Source organism: Aspergillus costaricaensis (assembly GCF_003184835.1).
Source record: "Aspergillus costaricaensis CBS 115574 unplaced genomic scaffold BO79scaffold_35, whole genome shotgun sequence".
Taxonomy (NCBI): Eukaryota; Fungi; Ascomycota; class Eurotiomycetes; order Eurotiales; family Aspergillaceae; genus Aspergillus; species Aspergillus costaricensis.
This window is the reverse complement of record NW_020291835.1, coordinates 75,516-95,389: the sequence shown is the minus strand read 5'-3', so window position 1 is coordinate 95,389 and position 19,874 is coordinate 75,516. Positions and strand designations below refer to the sequence as shown.

At 50.1% G+C, this 19,874-nt stretch overlaps 7 protein-coding genes across 7 annotated transcripts; 5 read left to right on the top strand and 2 right to left on the bottom strand.

The window, feature by feature from the left end:
* Positions 1 to 3,291: 3,291 nt before the first annotated feature.
* Positions 3,292 to 4,838, bottom strand: BO79DRAFT_231893 (oxygenase MpaB family protein; the record flags this gene model as incomplete). The annotated part of the gene is made up of 4 exons (XM_025684188.1): positions 3,292 to 3,576; positions 3,631 to 4,345; positions 4,396 to 4,424; positions 4,482 to 4,838. The coding sequence occupies 4 exons, from the start codon at positions 4,836 to 4,838 to the stop codon at positions 3,292 to 3,294; spliced, it is 1,386 nt and encodes a 461-aa protein (XP_025535799.1).
* Positions 4,839 to 5,868: 1,030 nt separating this feature from the next.
* BO79DRAFT_157002 (H(+)-transporting V1 sector ATPase subunit A) lies at positions 5,869 to 7,950 on the top strand (the record flags this gene model as incomplete). Its single annotated transcript, XM_025678840.1, has 5 exons — positions 5,869 to 5,976; positions 6,073 to 6,157; positions 6,220 to 6,887; positions 6,945 to 7,841; positions 7,894 to 7,950. The coding sequence occupies 5 exons, from the start codon at positions 5,869 to 5,871 to the stop codon at positions 7,948 to 7,950; spliced, it is 1,815 nt and encodes a 604-aa protein (XP_025535798.1).
* Positions 7,951 to 8,456: 506 nt separating this feature from the next.
* On the top strand, positions 8,457 to 11,498 carry BO79DRAFT_201815 (dynamin-like GTPase vpsA). The gene is made up of 8 exons (XM_025681609.1): positions 8,457 to 8,663; positions 8,734 to 8,803; positions 8,879 to 8,973; positions 9,048 to 9,795; positions 9,845 to 10,486; positions 10,536 to 10,794; positions 10,847 to 10,931; positions 10,981 to 11,498. The coding sequence occupies exons 1-8, from the start codon at positions 8,638 to 8,640 to the stop codon at positions 11,147 to 11,149; spliced, it is 2,094 nt and encodes a 697-aa protein (XP_025535797.1). The 5' UTR covers positions 8,457 to 8,637; the 3' UTR covers positions 11,150 to 11,498.
* A 1,788-nt stretch (positions 11,499 to 13,286) lies between these two features.
* BO79DRAFT_201812 (carbon-nitrogen hydrolase family protein) lies at positions 13,287 to 14,381 on the bottom strand (the record flags this gene model as incomplete). Its single annotated transcript, XM_025681608.1, has 4 exons — positions 14,309 to 14,381; positions 14,167 to 14,255; positions 13,693 to 14,102; positions 13,287 to 13,624 (listed from the first exon to the last, which is right to left on the bottom strand). Exons 1-4 carry the CDS (start codon positions 14,351 to 14,353, stop codon positions 13,287 to 13,289), a joined length of 882 nt encoding a protein of 293 aa, XP_025535796.1. The 5' UTR covers positions 14,354 to 14,381.
* Positions 14,382 to 15,034: 653 nt separating this feature from the next.
* Positions 15,035 to 16,356, top strand: BO79DRAFT_211075 (alpha/beta fold hydrolase). The gene has a single exon (XM_025682942.1). The coding sequence runs from the start codon at positions 15,454 to 15,456 to the stop codon at positions 16,135 to 16,137; it is 684 nt and encodes a 227-aa protein (XP_025535795.1). The 5' UTR covers positions 15,035 to 15,453; the 3' UTR covers positions 16,138 to 16,356.
* A 31-nt stretch (positions 16,357 to 16,387) lies between these two features.
* BO79DRAFT_211074 (putative peroxidase) lies at positions 16,388 to 17,579 on the top strand. Its single transcript, XM_025682941.1, has one exon. It carries the CDS (start codon positions 16,418 to 16,420, stop codon positions 17,150 to 17,152), a length of 735 nt encoding a protein of 244 aa, XP_025535794.1. The 5' UTR covers positions 16,388 to 16,417; the 3' UTR covers positions 17,153 to 17,579.
* Positions 17,580 to 18,103: 524 nt separating this feature from the next.
* BO79DRAFT_201802 (glycoside hydrolase family 16 protein) lies at positions 18,104 to 19,695 on the top strand. The gene is made up of 3 exons (XM_025681607.1): positions 18,104 to 18,639; positions 18,690 to 19,143; positions 19,200 to 19,695. The coding sequence occupies exons 1-3, from the start codon at positions 18,248 to 18,250 to the stop codon at positions 19,542 to 19,544; spliced, it is 1,191 nt and encodes a 396-aa protein (XP_025535793.1). The 5' UTR covers positions 18,104 to 18,247; the 3' UTR covers positions 19,545 to 19,695.
* Positions 19,696 to 19,874: the final 179 nt, after the last annotated feature.

Below are 19,874 nucleotides of genomic sequence, written 5' to 3'. Positions count from 1 at the left end.
TTTCGCCCTTCCAACCACGCCCTGCCCGAGCCCTACTGTGTCGATCGATAATTCTACTTTTGTCCTTTGGATCCTTGTCCAAATAGCGCGATGGTCTGCAGTACAGATCAGGGATCATTTCAGACTCTACAGTGTATCATAGGAGTTTACATTGATGAGTCGAGACAATTATCGACCCTGACGATTAATGATGACGATGATACAATACCGTATGACGATACTGACCAAAGGTTATCAGAAAAAGAAGAAAACAGTGGCTTTCCTGCACTCATCCTCTTTGGGTTCTTTTCCAGCTGTGATTGTCTCTCTTTCTGTCTGTTCCTTTTTCTCGCTTCTTAAGTTTTTCTTATATTTTTCTTTTTTCTTGTCTCTTCCCGCGGTGATCTTCCCTCCCCTGGACACTCTAAGCCTTCAAGGTGCACATCGTAGAACAGATGGGGTTCCCCAACTACCCGGTTGATCTTCAATTCACACACATCACCTGAGTTCTTCTCCGATCGGTTCCAGAGCAGCTGACAAGGGCAATTCCGATAATGACACCATCCCCGATTATCAGGACTGAACGGCGGTTATCCAAGGGGCATGGCCCAACGGTTGGCGGGATTGGATCCCAGATCATCACTGCCACCTAATCTAGTCTATATCACCTGCACATTCCACTCGGAACACATCAAATGAGCTGTTCCCATGTCAGTGTCAGGGGCGCTCCAAGCTTAGGGACCTTATAATATCCTCCCCCTTAAAACTCCCTTATCTCCTCTCATACTCTAACCATCTACCCATGGAGGCACGGACTTCGCAACTACTACAGCACGGTATGCCATGCAGCCCAATAACGCCACAGCCTACTAAGACATGTACCCAACCCCAACTAAGTAAGCAACCCACTGTGGAGGCATGCCATTTGGTACCACTGGAAAAGACCCAAGTGGGTATGTCGATTAGACGCTGTTGGTGAGTGTGGAGGCCCCAGACCTCATTAGACTCCATCGGATGCAATTCCCTTGCGCATCACCATGTTCCAGATAAATGCCTCTAGGACCGTGCGACACCTTCCAGACGTGACTCTAACACTGCATTTTCTGAACCCACAGTTAAAGCCTGCGGTTATCCGGGTTAGGAAGCTTAGGGTAGGGAGGTCTGGCAGCCAAATAAATGGTTTGTTCAAGTGTGGGACCAGGTTCCCCCGCAGTTGCATGAGCACCTCTTAGTACATTTGTCTTCATGTCTCCTTTGAGCTAACCAAGCTCGGGCACAAGGAGACCCCCTGTTAGCACTCGGGGGTCAATCAGATTGGTGGATGCTGCTAGTACCTGAAACGGTGCCAGATGCCATACATTGCTAGGTTCACTACAGGTGCCCGGCGTTCTTCACCGCTGCTTTCAAGAAAGTATCGGCTTTGGTCAAGTACCAATGCATTATTTAGGCCTCAGACACCCGTATTCTAAGCGAAAGACGTGACTTACGAGGCTTTCAGGGGCATACTTGACGCATCCTGCCTGCTGCTGAGGCCCGCCTAACGCTGTGTTTGATGGTGGCGCTTATTTTCCGCACTAGTAACTGATTATCGCATATTCATGGCGGTTATCACGGCCTTCACTTATTCCATGTTAGATGGCTATCTATAGAGTTCAATGTTCACGGTACATAGCGCCTATAAACAGTTGATGGATCTAGCCAGGGGTTTAGTTTGATACGATCGACTCCTCCGAAAGTATGGATTTCTGGGCTGGTGTCGGAATCGCGGGTCAGGGATTACATCGTTTCAACGTTCTTTGTTCCAGGAGGCCGGTATTCTTCAGACAAACAACTCCCTGGGGTCGGTTCACTCTTTCTGACCGCGTGGTATCTGGACGGGAGCATCTGAATTAGTGGGAACCAGTCAGTGGAGTCGTGCAGTGAATATGAGAATGTGCAGAACACTGGTATGTTCCCCATTATGCGGCAACCCAGGCCAACAGCATAGGAATCTAGTACCTCAGAAAAGTCAACTAGTGTCATAAAATTAAGCTTATCCCCTAGAATTCCATTTAACGGGAACAGAATCCGTGACGGCCAGGCTAGAGCCGAAACCAGCAACAGCCAGATCTGACATCAACTGGGAACTAGACCGTAGTAGACCAGCCACTGTAACCATCGAAACGGGATGTGCAGAGTCAAAGAAACATATGCACCGCTATATCCTAGACACATACCTACCATGCTTCTTTGATAGTAGCAGCCAAATAGGTTCTCTTGCCTATCACCGTATACTATACTACTACCTACCCACACCCTCTCTCAACCTATCCAACACCGTCTCACAAATAGTATTATCCCTACAAATCATATCCGAGGCCTACCCATCATCCAATGACTAACACTACCCTCCCCGATCTCATAATGACATAAGTTCAACCAACCCGAACCGCTCCGCTCCGCTTCCCTAATTATGCCGGCGGAGGGGTGTGGTGCACCTGACCTCATGATGACTTTATCCCTCAACCGAGACCTTCCTTCCCCTCCACCCCGCCATCCGGCAGAGCAAAGCTACGTATATATAGCTGGAACGCTTTCACCCCCAAGGTTCTCATTTCGTCTTATTCAACCATTCAGAAGACAAAGATATCGCACCATCCCAAGACCAGACCAACCACCTCTACTTAACTTTTATACCTTACCTACCCGAACTTTATTTAATATCTTCAATATGGGCTGCGGTTGCGGATCCGGAAACACTTGCGGTTGCAGCGGACCGAGTTCCTGCACTTGTGGACAGTCGTGCTCTTGCAAGGAGTGTGGAGTATGTTTGACATTCCTATACATACCTATTGTTGTGATGTGCTAATGGGGTTTTGTGTGTACAGAAGTAAATCGGTTTTCTCGATGGCTACGGACACATCCACTACTGTCGTCTTATCGGCTTCTCGAGTGAAGTTATTTGAGAATGGAGATGCGGGACGGTGATAATGTTGTTGTTGTGGTTGCTATTATGATATGAAATGAAATGAAATGATTGTATATGAACTGAGTTGATTCATAGTTAAGGGTGGGTAGAACTTGTAGTATTTTTTTGTAGTGGTGGGTATGCTGTAGTGGTGATAAGAAGGGATAGTAAGTTGTCTCATACCTTGCTGTGTAAGGAACACCACAGCTGTAGGGATCTATGCTGTGTTTCGATGTAGTTTGAATGGGAGTGTGCTACTCTTTCAGTTTCAGTTCTCTGGGGTCAATAACGTCATAGTGGGGCGATGAAGGTACGATAACGGGTCGGATGTATACGTATACAACGCACACGGATATACCATGCTATTAATATCTTATCTTTGGAGAGAATACTCGCATCACCATACGAATCACATAGAATCCCCCACCGAGCAAAGTCGCAACAGTAATAAATGCAGCCACAAGACCCACTCGGGCCAGTGCTTCAATGCCGCGTCGCGATGTTTTCGGAATCTTTTCTTCCTCCTTGACCGTCACTGCTTTATAGAGCGGCCCTGCATGAGATGGCTTGTATACAAAGTCAAAGAGCGACTCGCCTCCAAGCCCTTTCTCTCGGTCGGTTATCATGGTGTAATAGTATCGACGACGATACTGTCCCAAGTCAGTGCACACGCTAATGATCACACCACGAGAGAACGGACGTACCGCGATAAACCTCTGATCGAGCTTCGGAAACAATCGGGTGCCATATGCTAACGCCATGACAAAGAAGCAGTACCCGTATATCAGAACCCGATAGTACAGCGTGGGCTGAGGGATTTGAAGGCTATCAGAGAGTTGCTTCCCATTCAGTCGTCGAACCATAGCCTCCATGAATCCCATTGAAGCATGCGCTGGGGCTTTGTTCTCCAGGCCGCGGAGTATATTACGAGCTAGGACTCTACCAATTTTTATAGGATCTACCTCCGATACAAGGAGAGACTCCATTAGCGCTCGTGCGGTTTGCTGGCTAGCAAAAGGTTCGTCTGGAACCCCTAGGTAGTAGGCTACCAGCCTCCAGAGAGCTAGGTAGTCGTCCATCTCTTGCCTGCGGAGCCAAATACCTTGCCGGGGGAGGCCAAGCCAGATGATGATAGACGAGAAACTGCTAATTGTTGCGAGGCTGTCAAGGTCATTTATAGGGACTCCGTACCTCTCCTTGTCATACCTTTCCCGAACACAAATCAAGGAGCGAAGATAAGCATGCAGCAGCCGAACGCGGATGGATGAGATGTTACCGACACCGCCTGGCTTCATTGCGTCAACGGATTCAGAGACTTGAAGGATAAACTGTAGGGTCTCCAGTAGTCTCTTCCGCACGACATATATATGGTTGAAGCCTCCACATAAGGTTAAGGCCTTAACGACACTTGGTGAGCCCCTAAGTAGGAATAAGTCGAAGCCTGGTGGAAATTTCTGAGAGTGACTAACATGCCGCCCAAGAGGCTTTCGAAGTTCAGCTGGCATTTATCAGTGCTTATGCTTGGAGTTGTCACTAGATTAGATGCTAGACTTACCACGTTCAGGATGGGAAGCCCATAACGGAAGAACACCTCCTGTCCCCGTTTGATCTGCTGCCACTCAACCCAGTCCGGCACTGTGTTGACTTGTGCCCAGAGTTCACTAAGCTTCGGATCATCTTTTGCGTGATCCTTCAGCATGATGTACACATCCAAATCGGGTAACTTCCTGTCTGGATCATTTTGCCTGTCTTGATTAACTACCTGACGGCCGATATCGTTGATCTGGTCGATACATTCATCCCCAAGCCTGTCATAAGTGTGCATCTTTGAACGCAACTGTTCCCTCGTTTGATGAAGGGGCGTCCATGCGAACGTATGGTCCCAATAGGTGCAGATTTTTGATGAATCCATTATGTCGATTCGCACATACGAGGCGTCGTAGAAGGGACAACAACTGGGGCAAGAAGGATAGATGATGGAACTTGCGTGTCCTGAAATCTTTCACCTACATCTGGCGGAGTGCCATCACGTCACTTGTCTTCTACTTGTATCAGGGACAGATTTCTCGATCCTCCGATGAATTAATCCCCGGGCGAATAAAATGGTCCATAGAGGGCAGTTTCCATGGGATCAAAACGGAAACCTGTCAATGGCTTGTTAGGCAAGCAGACGACGTAAGAGGCCTCGAATGCGCGAGGAGTTTCATGTGGAATAGTCCACTGTTGGTGAAAGCGTATGGTTCTACGGAAAGTTCACTTCGCAGAGCGTAGAGAAGTCCTTGGGATGGGTAACTTGGGCGTTCGGTGTAGCGTCTTAGAGAAGGGTATGAAGCTCCCATCGTCAGAAGCCTTTTTCGATGGAAAGCAGCCTCTTGTTGGCTAACAAACTCCTACAAACCACTGAAGAGTTCCCAGAAGCAGTTACTATGGGCTTCCCACCCAACTTATCTTGTAGTAGAGAGGTGGACATGATGATGGCTGGTAGCTTAACATTTGATGTGGAGAGACCAAGAAGCTGAAGCGGCACCGTTGTGATAAGGCGGGCTGAGTAAACACGCAATACCGCAAGGACCACACGGGCAATCGCTCATCAGGGGCCACTAGTAGTTGATACCTCCGAATTGTCAATCTTCTAGACATTGTATTAATATTATGATTTTTCCGAGCGAATGCTAGGATTAGGTGTGCGACGACTCAAAGCACGCCCCTCGCTGCTTGATTTGATAGCGCATCACGAAGGAGACGAACAGCCAGTCGGTTCGAGGTCGTCATCACCGCCTGGACTAGACAGCCCGCAACTGCCACCGCTCCCCGTGTCGCCCACTTCATCATCCTGCAGCGACAGCTCCTCCTCCTCCTCTTCTTCTCCTCCTTCCCCCATCCATCCCTCCCCCTCCCCCGCGCTGTCCACTCCTGTCATTCACCTCCCTGCTTCACGCACCATGGCCCCCTCCGCTGATGCTGGCGAGAGCCAACATGGTTCCGTCTTCTCCGTCTCCGGTCCCGTCGTCGTGGCCGAGCATATGATCGGCTGTGCCATGTACGAACTGGTATGCTTCCCCATGTGTTTTCCCGCCGCCAGATACTGCGCTTCTAGGTTTACGCATCTGCAAATCTTAACCGCTAACACCGGGCATCGACTGTAGTGCCGTGTCGGCCATGACCAGCTGGTCGGAGAAGTCATTCGGATCGATGGCGATAAGGCCACCATTCAGGTCTACGAGGAGACAGGTACATCCGCCAACCCCTCCGGGCTCCCCACAACCTCGTTGTCTAACTGCCACTTTCTCTAGCTGGTTTGACGGTCGGCGACCCCGTGACACGGACAGGAAAGCCCCTGTCGGTCGAGCTGGGCCCCGGTTTGATGGAAACGATTTACGATGGAATTCAGCGGCCCCTGAAGGCGATCTCCGACCAGTCCAAGGGTATCTACATCCCCCGTGGTATCGCGGTTAACGCCCTGGATCGTGAGAAGAAGTGGGACTTCAAGCCCGGCAAGTACAAGGTCGGCGATCACATCACCGGTGGTGACATCTGGGGTACCGTTTTCGAGAACAGCTTGGTGAACGACCACAAGATCATCCTCCCTCCCCGCGCGAGGGGTACCATCACCCGCATAGCCGAGGCGGGAAGCTACACTGTCGAGGAGAAGCTGCTGGAAATCGAGTTCAATGGAGTCAAGACGGAACACAGCATGATGCACACCTGGCCTGTCCGTGTGCCCAGACCGGTCAACGAGAAGCTCTCGTCAGACGCACCTTTCATTGTCGGTCAGCGAGTGCTGGACTCCCTGTTCCCTAGTGTCCAGGGTGGTACTGTCTGTATCCCTGGTGCCTTCGGATGTGGAAAGACTGTCATCTCCCAGAGTGTCTCCAAGTTCTCCAACAGTGATATCATTGTCTACGTCGGTTGTGGTGAGCGTGGTAACGAGATGGCTGAAGTGTTGATGGATTTCCCCGAAGTTAGTGCCCCATCCTACAGCATACATATAGTGACTAACAAGCGATCGCAACAATAGCTTTCCATTGACGTCGATGGCCGCAAAGAACCTATCATGAAGCGTACCTGCCTGATCGCCAACACCTCTAACATGCCTGTCGCCGCCCGTGAGGCGTCCATCTACACCGGTATTACGATCGCCGAATACTTCCGTGACCAGGGCAAGAACGTGGCTATGATGGCGGACTCCAGTTCCCGCTGGGCTGAGGCTCTTCGTGAAATTTCCGGTCGTCTGGGAGAGATGCCGGCTGACCAGGGTTTCCCCGCCTACCTGGGTGCCAAGCTGGCTTCCTTCTACGAGCGTGCCGGTAAGAGTAACGCCTTGGGTAGCCCCGAGAGAATTGGCAGTGTCAGTATTGTCGCTGCCGTCAGCCCTCCGGGTGGTGACTTCTCGGATCCCGTCACCAGTAGTACCCTGGGTATTGTCCAGGTGTTCTGGGGTCTGGACAAGAAGTTGGCTCAGCGTAAACATTTCCCGTCGATCAACACGTCGATCTCTTACAGCAAGTACACGACGGTTCTGGACCGGTACTACGAAAAGCATCACCCCGAGTTCCCTCGCCTGCGTGACCAGGTCAGGGAGCTTCTGACCAAGTCGGAGGATCTGGACCAGGTCGTGCAGCTGGTTGGTAAGGCCGCTCTGGGTGACTCCGACAAGATCACCCTGGATGTGGCCGCCATGGTCAAGGATGACTTCCTGCAGCAGAACGGTTACAGTGACTACGATCAGTTCTGCCCGCTGTGGAAGACCGAGTACATGATGAAGGCGTTCATGGGCTACCACGATGAAGCCCAGAAGGCGGTTGCCCAGGGCCAGAACTGGTCCAAGGTTCGTGACGCCACCACCGACATTCAGAGCTCTCTTCGGGGCATGAAGTTCGAGGTGCCGACCAACGAGGCGGAAGTCTCCGAGAAGGTAAGTCAGATGCCTCCGCTATTAAGTATTGTGTATTCTAACTGTGTTGCAGTACGAGAAGATCCTCCAGCAAATGTCGGAGCGGTTCGCTTCGGTGTCGGATGAGTAGAGGAGGACATATTCACCGGGCTAGACCGGGGAGGCGTGCTGTCTATTTTATATTCCCGAGCTTGTAGCATAGCAAATTCCCAGTATATGTAGTTATTGCCGTTGCCTTGGAGAATTTCCGTTTCGAGAAGCTTCCATTTATCGAACGTCAGACTCAAGTAACTACTTAGGAGAGTTGTGATGTGTGTGAGTCAGTCAGGCAGCATCATTCAGTCATTTGCTGGAAGTAGACATTGTCTGGCCGCTTTTGGGTGGCCAAATCCACATGACGCGGCCTTGCCCATTCGCTCTCATTGTAGGGATTCCCAATGTGTGGTCCATCGGGTACCTCCATCCACAGTCGGGAGCCCGTTTGTCGCCCTTCCATTTGCCACTGTCAGGGTCCCGGTTCGGTGGGTAAACGTTTATCGTTTTTGGCAGGCAGACAGGCAGTGTAGGCCGCCGTATCGCTGCTATCGATTGCTCTGATCTGGACCGAAGCGAAACTCTCCACTTGGCCCTTCCCGCCTTCGCTCTCCCTCTTCCCTTTCAATCCACACCCCCCCAAACATCCTCCACGCATTCTGGTCTACACCCCCCTGAACGGACAATCGCTCTACGGACATTGTCTAGACTGTTGCTTTCTTTCTTCTATATTTACTGCCTTTATTAATTTGGAGCGTCCATCCTCTATTCCTCGTTGCCAGCCATGGCAAGCCCAACTACTGGCTTCTCGTGCGCAACCCCCTGGTCCCTCTCATGCTTGTACCTCCGATTCGCCTGGCTGACCTCATCGTGCCCGCAGGATAAACGTCAACGATCCCAGCTTGATCTCGCTGGTGAACAAGCTGCAGGATGTCTTTGCGACGGTTGGAGTAAGTCATCCCCTCCCGTGGAGCTCTCCTGCATCGCAGCCCCTCCGCCGAACTGACACCGCCTGTTCCATTTAGGTTCAGAACCCCATCGATCTGCCTCAGATTGCCGTCGTCGGTTCGCAGTCCAGTGGAAAGAGTTCCGTTCTAGAGAACATTGTTGGCCGGGATTTGTAAGTGGTTGACATGGTCCCTTCGTTTCTTGTCTGGTCGCAGCAGCCTAACCGGTGTTCTTGTCGTTGCCTAGCCTGCCTCGTGGTTCTGGAATTGTCACTCGGAGACCCCTCGTACTGCAACTTATCAACAGGCCCGCTGGTTCGCAAACAAACGGTGTGAAGGAGGAGGCCCTGGAGACGACGGATAAGGAGGCCAACATTGACGAGTACGGCGAGTTTCTTCACATCCCCGGCCAGAAGTTCTACGATTTCAACAAGATCCGCGAGGAAATTGTGCGCGAAACCGAGTCCAAGGTCGGTCGCAATGCCGGTATCTCGCCCGCTCCTATCAACCTGCGAATCTACTCGCCTAATGTCTTGACCCTCACACTCGTCGACTTGCCCGGTTTGACCAAGGTCCCCGTGGGTGATCAGCCCAAGGATATCGAGCGTCAGATCCGTGACATGGTTTTGAAGTACATCAGCAAGCCGAACGCTATCATCCTGGCCGTCACGTCCGCCAACCAGGATCTGGCCAACTCGGATGGTCTGAAGCTGGCGCGGGAGGTCGACCCGGAGGGTCAACGCACCATCGGTGTGTTGACCAAGGTTGATTTGATGGATGAGGGTACCGATGTTGTGGATATTCTTGCGGGCAGGATTATCCCTCTGCGTCTGGGTTATGTTCCGGTCGTCAACCGTGGTCAGCGTGATATTGAGAACAAGCGGCCTATCGCATACGCCCTGGAGCACGAGAAGAACTTCTTCGAGGGTCACAAGGCTTATCGCAACAAGTCATCGTACTGCGGAACTCCTTATCTCGCCAGGAAACTGAACTTGGTACGTTTCATTGACATGGTGGTCTGAGAACTTGAACTGACGTTGCTAGATCCTTATGATGCACATTAAGCAAACCCTTCCCGATATCAAAGCGCGCATTTCGTCCTCCCTTCAGAAGTACTCCTCGGAACTGTCACAGCTCGGTGACTCGATGCTCGGAAACAGTGCTAATATCGTCCTCAACATCATCACGGAGTTCAGCAACGAGTACCGCACAGTGTTGGAGGGAAGCAACCAGGAGTTGTCCAGTATCGAGCTGTCCGGCGGTGCTCGTATCAGCTTCGTGTTCCATGAGCTCTACTCCAACGGTATCAAGGCCGTCGACCCATTCGACCACGTGAAGGACATTGATATTCGCACCATCCTCTACAACTCCTCTGGTCCTTCACCAGCACTGTTTGTGGGCACCACTGCTTTCGAATTGATCGTGAAGCAGCAGATCAAGCGCCTGGAGGACCCCAGCTTGAAGTGTATCTCGTTGGTCTACGACGAACTTGTCCGCATCCTGGGTCAGCTCCTGAACAAGTCGCTGTTCCGGCGCTACCCCATGCTGAAGGAGAAATTCCACGCGGTTGTTATTGGCTTCTTCAAGAAGTCCATGGAGCCGACCAACAAGCTTGTGCGTGACCTGGTCAACATGGAGGCGTGCTACATCAACACGGGTCACCCTGATTTCCTGAACGGACACCGCGTAAGTCCCACTGGCATCCTACGATACCTACGATATACTGACTGAATAGGCCATGACTATCGTCAACGAGCGTCAAACCGCAGGCAAGCCGACTCAAGTGGACCCGAAGACTGGCAAGCCTCTGCCCCCGCGGGCGAACAGCCCGTCGGTTGAGGTTCCTGTGGACAACACCAACTCCGGTGGGTTCTTCGGCAGCTTCTGGGCTTCGAAGAACAAGAAGAAGATGGCTGCCATGGAGCCGCCACCGCCAACCCTGAAGGCGTCTGCCTCGTTGTCGGAGCGAGAGAGCGTGGAGGTTGAGGTCGTCAGTAAGTGCAGCGAAATTCCTCTATGGAGAGGCTGGATACTAATAATCAACAGAGCTCCTGATCACTTCGTACTTTAACATTGTGAAGCGGACCATGATTGATATGGTGCCCAAGGCCATCATGTACACTCTCGTCCAGTATGTATCCTCCGCCTTGTCCGCATGACCACCGCTGACCCCGTTTTAGGTTCACCAAGGATGAGATGCAGCGCGAGCTTCTCGAGAATATGTACCGCAACAGCGAGCTGGACGACCTGCTGAAGGAAAGCGACTACACGGTCCGCCGGCGGAAAGAGTGCCAGCAGATGGTGGAGAGCCTTTCCCGGGCCAGCGAGATCGTCAGCCAGGTTCAATAAGGGACGGCGTTGTTGGATGGTTAGTTTTGATCTATACACCCGGTTGCGTTCCCGTTCAGTGATATCATGCTGGGGCCTATGTTATGGGGGTTCTGTCTCGGAGGAGTTTATGCCTTATGTTTATACTTTCTTCTGATGCCAGGGTTCCACGGCCGCATGTGGTAAGACTGGACGACAGGTTTGACCAAGATTTTCACGAATTTGTATCGCCTAATGATTGTGGATGATTGTGGTTTTTTCCCCTTTTAGAATTCAGACGGTTGCAGTTTAGCAGTCAGTGCCATGATGTATAGTAGTGCTGTGCGGCGATGCTTTAGTACAATAAATATAGAGTAGTCATGAAACAAGCCCGATCAGAATAAGTTCACCCAACAATGAATTTAATGGATATTTGGACTGTTTCACTATCAGTCACTCAGTATGACTGATGTGACAGCAAGACACTATACCAGATCAGCTCTAGCTTGTAACGCAGTGGATCCTATTCACAGCTAAATGTATTCATTATGGACCAATAAGCATTGTTGATTCCTCGTCCATCCTACTAGTAGTCATCTTCTGTGCATTTGTCATATCTAGTGGGAATATCGATTCAGTGTACTGTTACAGTAGATACTGAGAGACAGACATCCCCGGGAATTGCCACTGGCACCTGCGTGAGCAAGGAAATTGCCATTTAGGAAATGGGGTTTACCAATTACTAAGCCGTAGGAAAGCTACTAACTATAAAATTTCCCAGATAATGTCCTGTAGGTGATGTATCCAAACCTCAGATGATATACAGGTTAGTGCTACGCTGTGAAGCTATCTTAGCGTACGATGTACTTTGATAGCCTTGAGAGTGACGGATGAGACAAAGATGAAGTGAATAAAACAAAAAAGAGGGGGGTTTATATTCACTGGGAACCGACCAGGGTGGAAGAGGTATATATAACTATCTTCCCATCTCGCTCTCCTGGGTGCTGAGGACTTGACTTTCTACTTCATATTTGACATCTCCCCTAAAATATGTTCTCTCTCTCATGATTGTCTTCCCTCTTCTCATTGGGGTTCAAGAAATTATAACTACGACTTTCTCCAGCTCACTCCTCTTCATAATATATACACCAATACCAACATGAAATGAACATGATGTTCCGCGACAGCGCCTCTAAGTTCTAAGTACTTAGCAAGCGGGTTACAGAAATAGCGCACACGTAAGAACAGTGTGAACCAGAAGCTCAATGCTTCCACCTAGTACTACTACAATCACAACTGTATCAACGTAATACTGGCCTGGCGTGGCATGGCACCAAGGTAAGTAAATCAGCCATCTCCCTGTCAGCTCACTGTCTCTGATAATCCCTACTAGTAGGATGTCTTACACCATCTCCAATACCTATATATATATATATATATATACTTATCTCGTGCAATGTCCCTCGACATGAAAATAACCAGAACAGTATTAAGCATATATCTGCAGGGCGCCAATGAGGATTCCATCTGCCGGAAAACAATCCTACCTTCGGGATATTTTGTGCTTGGCTGTAGCAACCACAGTATGACAGGCTACATTTGGACTCTCTAGATGACGCTTTGGGGATTGTCAATGTCTAGTTTGCGCTGGTGGATCAATGGAATAAACTATCTATGAGGTGAGTTAATCCCACTTCATAAATTACTCTATTTTTTTTTGTGAGGATACAGAGGCTAACTGACGGGAAGGTATAGGCCAGATGGCACAGCGAAACATTCATTGAGCGCATGATCGAGGATTTGAAATAGGGCAGAGGAGGAGAATAGGGATAGAGAATATGACGGATCAGTGTAAGGAAGATGTGTATATCTTGGTTCTACTTGCTACCGCCAATAGTGGTCTTTCTACCTGATACTGTTGAGTATTTGTGTTTCGGTCATTTGTGCTATGAAGCGGACATCAAGGATGGGTGGATGATGGTTTGAAGGATGTTGCGAGTTCATGAGGATCGGTGCTCCCTGAAGGCGAGGATCGATCAAGCGATCACAGGCTGAAAGATAGAAAAGCGCCAAAAACATTGCTTCGCTCGAAGAAACAAGCAAGCAAGAACGAAAGGAAAAGGACGCTATATCTGGATAGATAGACCATATAAGTATATATTGATCCTGTCTACATGAATTACCTCTGATGCCTATACGTATAATACCACCCCTCCTTAGCCAAATCCTCCCTAACACGATAATTCTCCTCCGCAATCCTCACCACCCCCATATCCATATCCACCACCATCACGCCCTCCTCATCCCCCATAGCACCCACCGTCCCCACAATGGGCAAACATACCCTCGACAGACCCAAGAACCGATCACTCTCGTCTTCCTTTCCCCTCGCCACATTGGCGAAGATAATCCCGCAGGTATTCTCAAAGCATCGCGCCGTGAGCGTCGTTTCAAGGAATAATGCTTCGGAGTTGGGGTTGTGTTGAAGGGCAGCGGGGGAGGCGTCGTATTTGCTCCCTATTGTTTCGTAGAACAATTAGCATATAGAACTACCTCAAAATTAACGGGAAGATGGAGGATCTTACAATAAGTAGGTATAACCACAATCTCCGCCCCCTTACAAATCAACTCCCGGAAGGCCTCCGGAAACGCCAAATCCCAGCAAATAAGCAACCCTACCTTGCCGATCGGTGTATCGAATACTTCATGTGGATCACTCCCGGAAGAGGTGAGGTAGGGCCGTTCAGGATGCCAGATGTTCTTCTTGCGGTAGTGGCCTAGGATACTCCCGTCGTTGGAGATGAAGTAGGCGGTGTTGTAGAGGAGTGGTTGTTGCTGTGTCGGGGAAGGGCCATGGTGTTCGACGATGGTACCGGGGACAATGCAGATGTTGAGTTCACGGGCAAGAGATTGGTATGCTTCGAGGTAGGGAGTTGTTTTGGAGGCGAGGGCAGTCCAGGTTGGGTTGGAGGGGGCCCAGCCGGTTAGGTGGTATCTAGGTTTTGGGATTTGTGAGTGAGTGTGTAATTGAGGAGGGAGATAGGAAGGGGGTGTAGTACTCTGGGAGAACGGCCAGTTCAGCGCCTTGGGATGCGGCATCACGGATGTAGGCGCATGCTGTTTGGTGGTTCTCGTCGATGGCGAGGTCCTGGGGTTGTTAGACTGAGGGGAGATTCGGGGTGGGGGAGAGGCATTGTGTACTTTGATGTTCCATTGAATGACGGCGACGCGGCGAGTTGGTGCCATTGTGGTTTAAAATAATTTTGTGTATTCCTTGATGCTTCGTGGGGATAGTAGGGAGTAGAGGGGATGTTAAGCAATTGTCGAGTTGGAGATGGTGGGTCAGTGACATCCCCGCATGGTGTTGGAGTCGAAGCTGGACTGATAAGCTGTGATAACGTTACGAAATTTAAAGATCTCCGCTGCACTGTCTACTCATTATTCATTACTAAGGTGCTAGTAGCTGAATGAATAAATGAATAAAAAAAAAAAAAAAAGCTACACCAAGGATGTCAAGTCGAGATATTGGTCAATACTTGGTATAAAAACAAATTATAAGCCAGGCACATATTAGTTCTGTAGCCGTCTGGGTGCAGATTATTGAGCGCCAGATTGCACGTCAATGCCACAGAAGCGTATCTGCCATTGTCGCAGTCACCTTTATCCAACCATACGGATGCAACGGATTAAAATGTATGTATTGCAGGTTAAAGAAATTCCCCGCACATATCTCATCGAGGATGACGCCAGTCAGCTGATGGGTAACACAAGCAACCCCAAAGCGGGAAGTGAGATCATCGACAGGAACAGAATGGATCACACGGCGGCCTCGGATGACTCCTGCCAAGAAAAGGAAAAACGGCATGTGAGGAGCTGCCCGGTTTTGACATGGTCCACGTCCATACCCTCTGATCACCTTTTCTGGATCACAACTCTCCCAGCTTAGACCTCAGATAGAATTAGAAGACATGGCACCACTCCTTGCCGAGGAAGTCATCAAGCATTCCGCATACAACACCATCAATTATGACCTCTCCGCCACAACGTCTGGATCATGTATCGTGGCGCAAACAAGGCGAGGAGGGCCCCTGAACATCAACTATGAGATCCATGGCACTGGCCCCGTGAAGCTCGTGGTAAGTATGAACATATGCCATGACCCTCATGTGCGGTAGTACTGACATGGGTCGCAGTGGGTAATGGGTCTCAATGCAACGCTTAAGGACTGGAGGCGTCAGACCAAATACTTTGGTCATCAGCACGCTTCGAAATATTCATGTCTAGTCTTTGACAACCGTGGAGTCGGCCGGTCGGATAAGCCGGTCGCCTATTATTCCACTTCGGAGATGGCTCGAGATGTGGTGGAGCTGGTCGCATCGCTGGGCTGGATCGATCTTGCTGCTCCTCCGAAACGATCGATTCATGTCATCGGTGCTAGCATGGGTGGCATGATCGCCCAAGAGATTGGAATGCTCATTCCCGATCGCTTATTGAGCTTGACCCTCTGCTGTACCGCTCCGCGATTGGTTCGGACAGGTCCATTCCTCGAAAACCTGCGTGAACGGGCGGGCATGTTCATTCCCCGCCATGTCGACATAGAGCTCGAGAGGATGGCAAGGAGTCTCTTTCCCGAAGACTTCCTCGCCGAACCCGACACGGAGTACGAGGATCCGGCGATGAACTTTCCGACCAAGCGTGATCGGTTTGCTGCTAGTATGCTGCATAAGCGTGCGGACACCGAAGCGCATACGAAGAAAGGATTCATGATGCAGGTGTTGGCTTGCTATTTCCATCACAAGTCAGCGGAGCAGCTCAAATCTCTGGGTGATCAAGTGGGGAGGGAGCGGATCTTCGTGTGCCATGGCACTAGAGACTTGATGCTGACGTTTCGTCATGGGGAAATAATACGCGAGGAGATCGGTGATGGGATCCAATGGAAGGTCTTTGAAGGCAGCGGCCATGTGCTGGGCTGGGAGAGGGAGCACGAGTTGAACAAGATGCTTGAGGAGTTTGTGGATAGATGCACCTGAAGATACCTGCTGGGGTTCTTCAAGAGATGTTACCATAGATGAGTGTATAATAGACCCAGCTGACCTTGACTGGACTGCCAGGGTTGATGCGTGAATGTAATCCTGGCTTGAAGGAACGTCGTATTCCAGGGGCCGCGATGCTCGTGATCGAGGCGCCGCAGTCACCCGTTCCTCAGCCTAGGCTGACCATTCCAGGCCCCTCCCGTCATGATGATGCATATAGAAAGCAAGCAAGCATGCCTGTCTAATTCCTCTCGTCCTTCGCTCCTCATCCTTGAAAATGGAGCTCCATAAGGGTCAGTACCATCCTGCGGGACCAGACGACCTACGCTCTCCGTGCCCGGTCCTTAACTCTCTTGCCAACCATGGCTACATCGCGCGCGACGGAAAATCCATCACCGCTGCAGAGTTGAAATCGGCCATTCGATATGTCGGACTAGGCCTAGACATAGCCTCTGTTCTCGTAAGCCGCGTCTTCCAAATTCACTCCGACGACCCAAAAGACGGACCACCAAGAAGCTCCCAAGTTGGGCTACGCGATCCAGGTCAAGTGAATCAAGACGGGATCCCCGTGCTCAACCTCGATCAAGTCGGTCGTCCTCATGCGTTAGAACACGACGTCTCAATCACCCGTCAAGACCGCGCATTGGGCGACTGCATCCACCTAGACCCTGACCTCTACAAACAATTCCTTCGAACCGCAAAGGGAGGCAGGTTTCACACCACGCTCATGGGAAGGTATCGAAAGGCCCGATATGATGAGCAGCAGAGGGACAATCCACACCTGCAATTCGGCAAGTTCGAACACTACGTTGCATGTTCTGAAGTGGCAGCTCTGCGAAGTGTCTTTGGGAAGGGTGTCACGAAGGGCATCCCGGATGACTATGTGCGTGCTGTCTTTGGCGAAGAGCGTCTGCCGTACGATGAGGGTTGGAGTCCACGACGGTTCAAGGTGTATTTCCCAGAGGCACTAGCGATGTTGTTAGTCATTTCGCACTATGCTTGGCCGTGGTGAACGCTAGATTGGGCTGCAGGGCGCTATTGAGGTGCAGGTTTGCTTGGCGGGATTTGCGATGGGATGGGACTTGCATAGCCGAGTGGTTTTGCGAGATGATTCTTTTTTATGTGCGATGCTGATCAAAGATCAAATGTTGGGTTTATTAGGCTGACAGCGGGCGCGCTATTGTCATATGTGCTTTTTGGGGTCGGTAATCATGAAAGACCAAATTTTGACCCCAATTGAAGATTACCCTGATCCATTGATTGTTTCTACTGAGTACAATATCATAGACTGCATCATGTCCTAGCTTAGCGATGTCTGGCATCTCTCACAATAGTCTTTGTATCTCTGCCCACAGAAGGCTTGTTTCAAGTTCCCCTCATTTGGCTGCACTTCTGTCTCGGTTCGCTGTTGGGGCCGCCCGTGTCGCTAAATTTAGAACAGATGACAGGTCGCCATGACATTTCCACTTCTTGAGCTAGAACCGGTTCTATATAACTATTTAAACCAGAATATCTTTTCTTTCCACAGCTGCTATATGTTATAGCAACTTCTTGAATGTCTGTCATGGTCATGGAGGTGACTAAGCTGCTGGACAGGGTCCAGGGGTCACCTTCCCAACTGAGACAAGCGTCGTCAGGGACCGTGCAAACAGAACATACGCTGCTGATTCTGGAAATATCTCAGACAACGCAATTGTTCCTTGCCTATCGATGATCCAGCATTGAGCTGCAGAGACAGTTAGAGTCATCTCCTAAAACCAGCCATCTCATTGTTTGGACCTTATCTTGGTGTTCCCGTCTTCTTCTCAACACATTGCACAGTTGTGGACGCAACCTCCGCATATAGAATTGCTCCAAGATTACTACTTCCCGGTTGCGACTGCTGATTGCCTAATCAGGCCATGATCGTTAAGGTAACGCCAGTCTGACTCGCAGATCTTTATGACACCATCCCGCCCGGCGACTTCATTTTCATCTCCTCAACTTTCTCGTTGTCAATTCTACTAGCTACATACATTCGTTACTAGGAGTATAGTTGGATACGCATCGTTTTATTATAATCGTATCGTTTTCTCCCTTTCTGTCTGTCCGATAAGCTTTGGCCATCATGGCCGATAAGCAGTACTATACACCCGGCACTGAATACAGCAGGTATGGGGGTGCCACCAGTCAGCTTCCCAAATTAGACGATGATCTCGGTCATGCAGGGCCACCCCCTCCGCCAGGATCCGGACAGTTTATACCACCGCAGCGGACGGTCGCGCAGTATTCCTGGTACGACCCTCGCGGCTGGTCGCTACGGAAAAGGTTGATCATCGCAGCCGTCATTATTGTCATCATCATTGCGGTCGTTGTTGGTGCAGTCGAAGGGACGAAAAAGAAAAGCTATCCCGACTATTCCAAGCTCGATTACAAGCTGGTGGACACGTATTCGGGCAACTCGTTTTTTGATCGCTTCAACTACTATTCTGACGAGGACCCCACTGATGGGTTTGTCCAGTATGGTTATCCCAATCCTTGACTCAATGGTATCAGCTAACGCTGTATAGATATGTCAACCAGTCAACATCAAACTCTTTGAATCTGACCTATGTTGGCGAAGACTCCGTTGTGCTCAAGGTGGATACCTCCAACAAGAATGCAACCAAAGGGAGACAGTCTGTGCGTCTGGAATCAAAAACAAGTTACGATAGTGGACTCTTCATCTTCGACATCATCCACACGCCTTACGGCTGTGGCCTGTGGCCAGCACTGTGGTTAACTGATACCTACAATTGGCCCGAGAACGGGGAGATTGACGTGGTTGAGACAAATAACCTGGCCACCGAGGGAAATGCCGTTACATTGCATACAACCAGCGGTTGTAAAATGAATGTCAAGCGGAAGGAGACCGGCACGCCCAATTACGTGACCTGCGACAACAGCACACATAGCAATGCTGGATGTGGCGTACAAGGCTCGCCAAGGACGTACGGACAAGAAATGAATGAAAATGGCGGCGGGGTAAGTCTCCCATTATGACACATAAGTCATACAGTGCATAGTATTGACGGCGATAGGTTTACGCTTTGGAACTACGGGATGCCGGAATCCGAGCTTGGTTTTTCTCACGAGATTCCATCCCCGACGACATCTCGAACTCGAGCGGCACGCCAGACCCATCGACATGGGGGACTGCATTGGCTGACTTTCCCAATACTCATTGCGATATACCATCTCATTTCAAAAATCAAAGTATAATTGCCAACATCGATCTCTGCGGACAGCTCGGTGGTAACAAGGCATTCTATACGGAACAGTATCACTGCCCGGGCACATGCGAAAGTTTTGTTCGCAGCAACCCTGGCAACTTCACTCAGGCGTACTGGGAGTTTGCAAGCTTCAAAGTATATCAGGCCAGTTAGATAGTTCGCTGGGTATAGAACTTTGTCGTGTTCGTTTCTTTGTTGGCTACGTTTATAGTTTTGTATCGAGAATGAGGTAATGGCTGATGCGAATGACTCGGATGGCGATTGTTGATCCTAGATAGATAGAGAGGGATACATGACAGTTACGAACCTCCAATAAGAAGATTGTTCTGATGATTGAGATTGCGGAGTAATCAGGTACCCTTTGTCAAGTAACAATCGATCGGTGTACATCATCGTTTCCTTAGTTCCATCTGGAAAAGAAATGAACAAAAAGCATCTGGACATATTCTCACCCAGTCAGAGAGCCGTGTGCCGTTTAATATG

What these genes read in the sequence shown, in the direction of transcription:
- BO79DRAFT_211075 (XM_025682942.1), top strand. Translation starts at nt 15,454, where the DNA reads ATGGCTCGAGATGTGGTGGAGCTGGTCGCATCGCTGGGCTGGATCGAT.
- BO79DRAFT_201802 (XM_025681607.1), top strand. Translation starts at nt 18,248, where the DNA reads ATGGCCGATAAGCAGTACTATACACCCGGCACTGAATACAGCAGGTAT. An exon ending in CCCACTGATGGGTTTGTCCA is followed by an intron (nt 18,640 to 18,689) that starts GTATGGTTATCC and finishes AACGCTGTATAG; the next exon opens with ATATGTCAACCAGTCAACAT. An exon ending in TGAATGAAAATGGCGGCGGG is followed by an intron (nt 19,144 to 19,199) that starts GTAAGTCTCCCA and finishes TGACGGCGATAG; the next exon opens with GTTTACGCTTTGGAACTACG.
- BO79DRAFT_201815 (XM_025681609.1), top strand. Translation starts at nt 8,638, where the DNA reads ATGGCAAGCCCAACTACTGGCTTCTC. An exon ending in ATTTCCTGAACGGACACCGC is followed by an intron (nt 10,487 to 10,535) that starts GTAAGTCCCACT and finishes CTGACTGAATAG; the next exon opens with GCCATGACTATCGTCAACGA. An exon ending in ATCATGTACACTCTCGTCCA is followed by an intron (nt 10,932 to 10,980) that starts GTATGTATCCTC and finishes ACCCCGTTTTAG; the next exon opens with GTTCACCAAGGATGAGATGC.
- BO79DRAFT_211074 (XM_025682941.1), top strand. Translation starts at nt 16,418, where the DNA reads ATGGAGCTCCATAAGGGTCAGTACCATCCTGCGGGACCAGACGACCTA.